The following is an 8484-nucleotide window of genomic DNA, read 5'->3' as shown; positions in this document are numbered from 1 at the left end:
CCCCGCCCCGAGCCGAGAGAACCAATCAAAGAGCGCCCCAACCCCGTCCCCTGCACCTCCATCCAATCCCCGGGCGGACGGGTCCGGAAGCCCCGCCCCCAGGACTGACGTATTCAATCCGTCAACAGGCCACGCCCCCAACGGGGCGGTTACTGAGGCGCCGGCGCGAGGGCGGCCGTACTACGGAAGTGACGGCACTGTTACCGGAAGCGGATGCGGAGGATCCCGGAAGTGTTAGGGCGGCTCCCGGAAAAGATAGGGCGGCTCCCGGAAGTGATAGTACCGGCTGGGTCTGATAACGGTGACATCCCCGGTTCCGGAGCGGAGCAACCCGGAGCACGATGAGCAGCGGAGCCCATCGGTGTCCGTGCAGCCTGAGCGGGGATCGGAGCAACGCTTATCAGTATCTAAAGGCAGAGGGTCAATTGAATGGGGCCTGGCTGTATTTACAGGTGTCTAATGAACGGACAAGGGCACAAGTTGGAACACAGGAAGCTCCATAAGTTGAATCTCACTGAGGTACTGAAGTGGCCCTCTATGAGCACAGGGTTCTTCTGAGAGTGTGCGCTGAGACGTGTGGAAGAAAAAGGCATAGTCATAGTAAATAGAATACAATGTAATTACAAAAAGAGCTTAAAAATAATGCGACAGTCTCATCCCATGAGGAAAAAATTAACTGTGAGGGTAACAGAGCATTGAAACAAGCTGCCCAGACAGACTGTAAAGTCTCTGGAGATACTCAGACCTGCCTGGACACTTTCCTGAGTAACATACTGTAGGGAACTGCTTTAAGGGGGGTTGGACTGTGTGATTTCCAGAGGTCCCTTCCGACCCCCACCTGTTGTGGTGTTGAGGTACCTGTTGTGATGAGAGCTCCTCGACCAGCAGCTGCCTGGAGCATCTGGAGATGCAGAGGCCCTGTGATCTCAGAAGGCAGATGGCTTCACAACGTGGGCGGTGGATCAGGAACCGAGGTTTCTTGTTGCAGCAGCTTCTCAGTGGTGACTGACTGTCCGCTGTTAGTGAGCGTGTCAGGTAAGGGAGGCGGGCCTGGCAGTTGGTGGCTCAGGTTTTGGCATTGCAATGGATTTTGCATGGAAAGGTTCGGCTACAGGAATTGGGATCAAAAACTCTGAAAATTCCTAGGTAGAAGTTCTCCAGGTCATCAACAAGGAATGGGTCTTTTATCTTGAGGATCTGAAAGAGCTTCTCTTGGGCACTGGACCCTTTATTCTCAACTAGGTCCAGCAGAAATCGATTCCTCTCTTGTCTTGTATTTTGAGCTCGCACCTCCTGTTCTTCTTCACTGTTGATTACACGTTCATCCCTTAAGAGTAGTAGAGTGGAGGAGAGCTGCCCCATCCTGGAACAAAGCTCTGTCTTGTGCTTCTTCAGGAAGTCAGCACCTAGCAGATACCAAAGCCTGTGTTACAGTGCTGCACGTGGCAAGGCAGGATGTTTCCTGCATCCAGCCAACACACCCAAGGGCTGTTCACTCTGTTCCACAGCCACGTGCTCCCATTCCCTCCAGTGCCCCAGCAGTGCTGCTTGCTGGCCTGGAGGCTGAGTCACCAGAAGAAAGCAACCTCATCAGCTGTGGAAGCATTGGGAGCATTGAAGCCAAGGTAAGGACAGGGCCAGAGCTGAGGGAGGTCAGGTCGGTGACAGCCCAGGGACTGTCCCTTCCAGCACTCCTTCATTATTTGAAGCAAGTGGGAAGCAGTGGCTCTGTGATAAGCTGTGAGATGCTCCAGCTCTACCAGTTATTGGAAATCCAGTGATATATTTCTGTGCTGTGAACTGTCTTAGCTGTAGCTCATTCTCTACAAATAGATTATGTCTGATCCCCAAGAAGGCAAAACAGTTTGGAGGGTCCCCAACACTGTGCCAGTTCACAGAGCAAGCAGCCAGCAGTGAGGGAATAATAGCTTTAAAGATTTTTTTTTTTTTGTCCAGAAAGAGTCATAAGGGTTGGAAAAAAGGTGGTTGTTTATCTGCCGTAAGCCACAAGATTGAAACGCCCGAACAAATATTCAGACACAACAAATGGCAGCTCAGAAAACTTGTACTGACCTGAAGGGATATGGGAGACATTTCTAGAAAAACAGATATCACCTGAAAGAGAAAGGAGGGAGATGATGAAATATACCATTACTAAAGTGGAGACCATTTCTAAAAGTCCTCTTGAGATGTCTGATCTTCCAAGCAATCATCAGCCATTATATCCTGCTTACAGTATTTCTTGCCCATCTGTTGAGAACTCAGCTAAGTGTGTCCTGGGCTGTGTACATTTGTAGGTGTTGCTGTAGGGGTGCAGGATTAGCCTAAGAGAGAAGGGATCCCAAGGCACAATTCCATACCCTGCGCTCAGAGTATCTGAGCATCAGTTCTCACTGTTATGAGCAGTGCAGCTCACTGTCCCATCACCTCAATTCTCCTTACAGATGGATCTGGTTGTACCTGATCTCAGTGATGCCTCCCAGACCACAATGTCATTCTGTCCATCTCTAATAAATAATTCAATTTCCTCTTCCATCTTCTTGATGTAGATCTCAACGTAGAGCTGTTGTTCCTCGGGACTCTTGTAGCAAAATGGCAAGTGTGGCTGCAGAGATAAGAAGGAAGTTGAGTCTCACCCTGTGGAGCTGTGAATTTACACACATCATCCCACGTGTCCTGGCTATGCAGAAAAAAAGAAGTAGAAAGTGGCAGAGGAATGGAACTCTGGAGTGTCTCATCTGCCTTCCTTCACAAAGAGGGAGTGTGTTGTCAACTGTAGACGGGCTCAGCCTGGGCTTTTTTTTCAATACTGCAATTTGGAGAATATGATGTGCAAGCAGAGGCAGAGGGACAGGGTTTGCTCATCATGGAGAAGAAAAGGCAAAGGAAAGAACTAATCACTGCTTTCAACAATGTAAAGTGAGGTTAAAGAAAAGACAGAGCCTCTTGGAAGTGTACATTGATGAGATGAGGCAAAGTGCAGGGGCTGAAACAAGGGAAATTCTGATTAGATAATAGAGAAATGATCCCAGTGCTGGAATGGAGACCCAGAGAAGATCTGGTATTTTCTCTTTCACTCACACACTCACTCATACATAAAGAAAAAGGGAACAATCCCACTTACTTCAGGCTTAATCTTTACATTCTGTTTGCTGCAGATCTTATATCTGTATCCAAAGAACAGACCTGTGAATGGAGGAGGCTTGGGAATAAGCCTTGAGTTCCAACTCATCTCTTGTCTTTCAATGGCCTGGAAACATCAAGGATTGATTCTGAGAGTTGAAAAGAGAGCTGGAGCTGGAGGTACCTTTCAGTGTTCTTGGGAAGTCGGGAAGGGAACAACCTGATCAGAACAGAGCCCTGACTGTGCATTACAGGCAGTGCTGTCAGAGGGGATGGGCTGCAAGCAACAGGAGGGCATCTGCTATGTAGCCATCTATTACTCTGCATGGCAGCAGCCAGCATGTCTGGCAAGAGCTAAGCTCCATATTGCAAAGCATCCTGTGCCATGTCTTTGCTCATGCTGGGATATGTTATTCCAGCCAAAAACACAGAGAGATTCCTGGAGGCAGGAAACACCAGAACTAAACTGAGAGGGCTCTCTGCTTAACAAATCCATTCCCTGCAACTGCCTCCACCCCAGATGCCTCCCTCTGAGCTGGTCAAGCTCCCTCCACCTTACCTGCTTCACTGAGCTGTCATCTGGGATCAGGTAGAGATGCAGGGTTGTATTTGCAGCAGAGAGCTGCTGGAAGATCAGCACTAAGGAGTGCACAGGGAGAGAAATGGCTGAACGTAACTTTCTCCAGACCACCCCAAGAAGAGAGAAACTGGGATTCTCCAGGACAGCAGTGAAAGCCATCACTTCTTTTGGCTGCTGTATGGTCATCTTTTTGAATTCAAAATGGGCAATGGAGCACCCACTGATATTTGCACCTAAGAGAGACACAAAGGCCACAATGTTATTCTTTGTATTCCTTGCACCCTACCATGGTACCTCCTTCTCTTTTAGGGGTTATTAGAAGAAAGGAGACACACCCCAACATAAAATGACACGCTCTGCTTTAGAGGTGATGTATACCCTGGATTTACAGGGTTCCTGAGCCCAGCAGGGTATTACAGGTCTTTGCTGTTCTTCCTTGGGGCTCAGAAAACTGCAAACTAGAGGTAGCAGCTTGAGACTGCTGCGAAGCTGGGGCAGAACATCGTGGGTCAACACGGCCTCTGGGAGAGGAGAATGCAGTGGTGTGGGTGCAAAGCAGGTGGTGGAGAAGGGAGCACTGTGAAGGTTTAATAAAGCATGAGAAAAGGATGGAGGATGGCAAAGCAGGGTAGAAGAATGTAATGGGGCACATGCTACCACTTAGGTGATGAAGATAGTAGCGGAGTCTACGTCTCGAGATGACATTATCGTAAGTCGCTGTTCTGGGTCCACCTGAGTGAGCATGCCATGGAAATGCCCCTGAGAGAAAGAAAAAGCAGGCTGAAGGAAAGCAGCCTGGCAGAACCCAGGTGCCTGAGGGGCAGTGGGCTGTGCCATGGAGCAGGTCCCACAGCTGCCATACCTGACACGCAGATGAAGTGGGGGAGATACACAGCCCGCACGGTTCCGGGCAGCGCCCAGATGTTGAAAAGAGGCCCAGCAGGTTCCCACAAGTTCTGGTCAGCCTCTTTCAGATGCGTGCTCCAGTTGTCGTATCTGTACACGATGCTGGCTGCTGACTCCACCTCAAAGGCAAGGCCTGTCTTAGAGCACTGGAAGATGCCTGGTCCGGGGAGACAAGCTCTGCAAGTGGGAGAGAGGGAAGCTCACACATGGTGCAATGAGGGCTTTTGGAAAGCGTTCCACTTCTCCCAGGAGCTCTTACTTGTATATGTTTTGTTCCCTCAAAATGTGTGGATCTATCTCTGGCTTCACTTGTTGAAGTTCCTGCAAGACAAGTGTGAGTGGTTTGGGGCTGAATGGGGGGTTGTGAACTGGATGCCACTAGCAGGAGGCGTGCTGAGAGCTGCATTGAAGCACAGTGCAGGTTGGCCCGTGGGCTGCGAACCATGCAAGCAGCAGCAGGGTAATGAGCAGCTCTGCCCAAGCAATGGCATATTTCTTTCTTTTTCCCCCTTTCCAGATTAGAGAACTAGAATTAAGAAAGGGTGGTGAAGGAGATTCAGTTTGAAAGCGACAGGATTCTGGTGCAAGTAAGGTGCCTGGTGGCCTGGTTGCAGAAACATTTCTCTATGTGTAGGCTCAGACACGTGGCCTATGGTGACCCAGCATGGTGCCTTCTTTCAGCTGCCTGGCACCAAGCAGCCCCCAGACACCCTCTGCTCTTACTCAGACACCTGATGTGGGAAGCAGCTGTTCAGCAAAGGATTGCTCATGATCGTTGCCCTGTCTTTTATTTACCTGCTGCTGTGGTTGTATACCAAGAATATGGTGTTTCTTTTACCTCTTCAGATGAAGGGGACTACAGACCCTGCTGTGTGGTGTCCAGGAATCATCACTCATTAGTGAAAGAGGCCAGGAAAATCAATGACTGCTAACCACCCTGGGATCCATGGCAGCATGCGACTTTTCTGAGGCAGGCAGGCAGGCTCAGTGCTGACATGCATGCTCATGACCCTTGTTTGTGGCTGCTCAATGCTGTCATTCATCATGGTGCCCTTGAGGAATCCTAAGCACTGGCACAGGAAGGAGGGCTGAACAGTTATCCCCGTTGGCACACGGAAGGCACCACTTAGTGCATGTGTCCCTGATGCATCAACAGGTATCATAATGATTAGATGTGCAGAGTAATACCTGGAGCCCCAGTCTATGAGTTTCACACATTGATCTTAGGGATGTATTTTGAACATGGAAATTCTAGACAGTGAATTTTCTGTTTCCTGGGAGATAAATTGTTGACAGCTGACTTGCTTCAAGAGAGAGAATGCAGGGGGCACAGACAGATGGAATGGTTAGCAGAGTGAAGAAATTTGGGATGGGAGTGAGTGAATAAGAGCCTTTCCACTAATGTAAAACAGATCAGTGCATGCTGACTTAGTGCAGCAAGGAGTGTGGACTGTTATAGAGTGCAAATAATTGCTGTGAACAACAAATCCTGGAAGTACAGGTTGGAACAGACATTTGCTTGCTGTGCCCTGTGAGTAAGGCCGGAGCAGAGCAGAGCTGCAGGCAAGGAGCCTTACCTGCCTGGAACATAAACAGAATCTCTCCTCTTCTATAAAAAGCGACTGCATCAATTTCTGGAATTCCTGGAGAAGGGAACACAGTAAGAGCACTTCTAAGCCATATTTCTCCCCTCTGCCATGCTTGCTTGCCAGGGGACAAGGAGAGGCCTCCTGGATACAGCACAGGCCAGCCCCGCTGCAGGACACTGAGTGCCACAGATACCTGTGGGGATGGCTGTGGACTCAAAGTGCCCAGCCCTGCATGCTGCCCAGCCTTGTCACACTCCTCCCTCTGTACCAGAGCTGAGGTATCCCAGCAGACCTTACCTCTGCACTCGTGGAGGTGATGCAAGACAGACTGCCCTGGGATTCTTGATCATCTGTGGATGGAACAAGAAGATGGTCATTGTCTCTACAACTCACTGCAGTCACCTGAAGGGAGGATGCTGCTGGGGAAGGTGTTGGTCTCTTCCCTTGGTGACAAGTGATAGGAAGTGAGGTGGCACTGGGGAAGTTCAGGCTGAATGTCAGGAAGAATTTGTTCCCAGAAGGGGTGGCCAGGCATTGGGACAGGCTGCCTGGGGAGGTGGTGGAGTCCCAGTCCCTGCAGGTATTTAAGGGACGTGTGTCTGTGGCCCTGGGGGACAAAGTGTAAAGGTGGATTTGTAGTGTTATGTGGATGGTTGGACTTGATCAGATGGGACATTTCCAAGCAAATTGCAGCCATCCTACCTTCACCCAGTCTTCCCCATCCCACCAGCTGCACAGTCCACAGGTGCACCATCACATGCTCCCAGATTTACCACAGCTTCCATGTATGAATCGGACACACACTCAGCACCCATGTGGATCCCCTCCCTCCACAAGAGTGACAGTGAGGACTGTGATCCTACCTGAGACATCTTCCTTGCCTCCTAATGCAGCTGAACCACCACCTCACATTGCAACAGCAGAACAGAGCAGAGGAGAGCTCAGGATCCTGATCTTATCAGGGGAAGCATTCCCCCACATCCATTTCCCTTTCTGCCCTCCCCTCCCAGTTCTTCCCTCCCAAGGCACAGCGCTCCCTGGCTGATGGTCCTCTTGCCCCTTCCCCTTGGCAGCCAGAGGCCAGCCTGCTCCCATGGCCACTCCGCTCCTCTGGGCTGATACTTACACCTAAGAATGTGGTGTATGATGCTGTTGGAGGTAATGTTGTAATGTCTCAGAGTTTGTTCATTCACCAGCTCCTGGTCACCATCATGAATCAGTATTGACCGAGAAGGGTAGAAATCGCTATCCAGTGCAAATAGCTTCACCTTCAGGTCCAGCACCGTGTCGTCCAAAGATACCGGCACAGAAATATTTTTTCCTAACGCAGCCTTCACAAGGATGGAGAATGTGGAGCTGGGTGTGGTCTCCCTCAGAAATCCTTCTCTGCCTGCAGCCCCTTGAAACGGTGCGATATCCCCAGGTGAGGGGTCATCAGACTCTCGGGGCTGCCGACGTCTTGCTGAGAACAGGTAGTTGCCCATAGTTCTTCCTCCTGCATCACTGTTAAAGTGAAAGCACACAGAGCATTCTGGGAATCAGGATGTGTCATCACTTCCTCCTCTGGTCTCAGTGCATCAGGGTAGGAAGATAGGGAGGGAGGGGCAGCAGAGGGACATGGAGTCGGGGAGGCAGCGCTTCTTCCGGAGGGCATGGCTTGCATTTGGACTCCTTCAGGCTCTTCTGTGTGCCACCATGGAGAACCCAAGACCGTACCCTGTGCTGTCCTGATGTGGTGGGGACACGTGTCTTTGCCCAGATCCGTCCATGTCCCCTGCTGGGGGCTGCAGGCACAGCAGGGCTACAGGGTTTGTCCCCTCCTGCTGCTGGCCATGCGGGTCTGTGAGCAGAGAGCATCTCACCTTCAAAACGGGCTCAGCTGCAGCAAGGGGAGTTGTCCCATGGCTGGCAGCCAGTCAGGAGCTGGACCTCCCCTCCTGCAGCTGAGAGGTATGTGGAATTTCAGCCCAGGACTATTTGATATGTGTAAGTAAAGCTGCATGAGAGGACAGTCAGCATCCTACACAATGTCAAGGTTGTATGATGAGTGTGAAAGGCAGTGGTAACCCAACACAGTCTGCATTTAGGGGTGAAAAATCTTTTCTCTGCACTCAAGGTGATCACAAAAATCACAGTGTGTTTGTGGTGCCTGCACTGCATCCTCAGGCTGCTGAGTCCAGAGGAGCTCCTAAGAGCTGGGTGGAAAAGCAGAGATCTTGGTGACAGCGGCCTCCTGATTGTGGAACCATGGAAACACGGAAGCATGGAACCATTGAAGCCTGGTCT

At 50.5% G+C, this 8484-nt stretch overlaps 2 protein-coding genes across 4 annotated transcripts in view; one reads left to right on the top strand and one right to left on the bottom strand.

Annotated features, from left to right (window-relative positions):
- The first annotated feature begins 276 nt into the window (after positions 1-276).
- The window catches only part of AIFM3 (AIF family member 3), a 42612-nt gene continuing 34404 nt past the window's right edge, over positions 277-8484 (top strand). For both annotated transcript variants that reach the window (XM_072350673.1, XM_072350670.1), the window contains exon 1: positions 277-1035. In XM_072350673.1, coding sequence (XP_072206774.1) covers positions 867-1035 — 169 coding nt within the window. In that variant the 5' untranslated portion in view covers positions 277-866. The remainder of the gene's footprint in view (positions 1036-8484) is intronic.
- LOC140259410 (caspase recruitment domain-containing protein 8-like) lies at positions 596-8347 on the bottom strand. Of its 2 annotated transcripts, XM_072350677.1 has the most exons (11): positions 7325-8345; positions 6496-6548; positions 6187-6252; positions 4869-4930; positions 4566-4786; positions 4361-4462; positions 3683-3936; positions 3125-3250; positions 2461-2605; positions 2074-2115; positions 596-1406 (listed from the first exon to the last, which is right to left on the bottom strand). In XM_072350677.1, exons 1-11 carry the CDS (start codon positions 7680-7682, stop codon positions 1066-1068), a joined length of 1770 nt encoding a protein of 589 aa, XP_072206778.1. In that variant the 5' UTR covers positions 7683-8345; the 3' UTR covers positions 596-1065. The 2 variants fall into 2 exon arrangements, with proteins under 2 accessions (XP_072206778.1, XP_072206779.1); XM_072350678.1 differs by lacking the exon at positions 4361-4462 and having other exon boundaries at positions 7325-8347.

This window comes from Excalfactoria chinensis, chromosome 16 (genome assembly GCF_039878825.1).
Source record: "Excalfactoria chinensis isolate bCotChi1 chromosome 16, bCotChi1.hap2, whole genome shotgun sequence".
In the NCBI taxonomy this organism is placed as follows: domain Eukaryota; kingdom Metazoa; phylum Chordata; class Aves; order Galliformes; family Phasianidae; genus Excalfactoria; species Excalfactoria chinensis.
This window is presented reverse-complemented; position numbering and strand designations above follow the sequence as displayed.

What these genes read in the sequence shown, in the direction of transcription:
- LOC140259410 (XM_072350677.1), bottom strand. Translation starts at nt 7,682, where the DNA reads ATGGGCAACTACCTGTTCTCAGCAAGACGTCGGCAGCCCCGAGAGTCT. An exon ending in CATACACCACATTCTTAGGT is followed by an intron (nt 6,549 to 7,324) that starts GTAAGTATCAGC and finishes TTCCATCCACAG; the next exon opens with ATGATCAAGAATCCCAGGGC. An exon ending in GGAGGCATCACTGAGATCAG is followed by an intron (nt 2,116 to 2,460) that starts GTACAACCAGAT and finishes TTTCTCTTTCAG; the next exon opens with GTGATATCTGTTTTTCTAGA.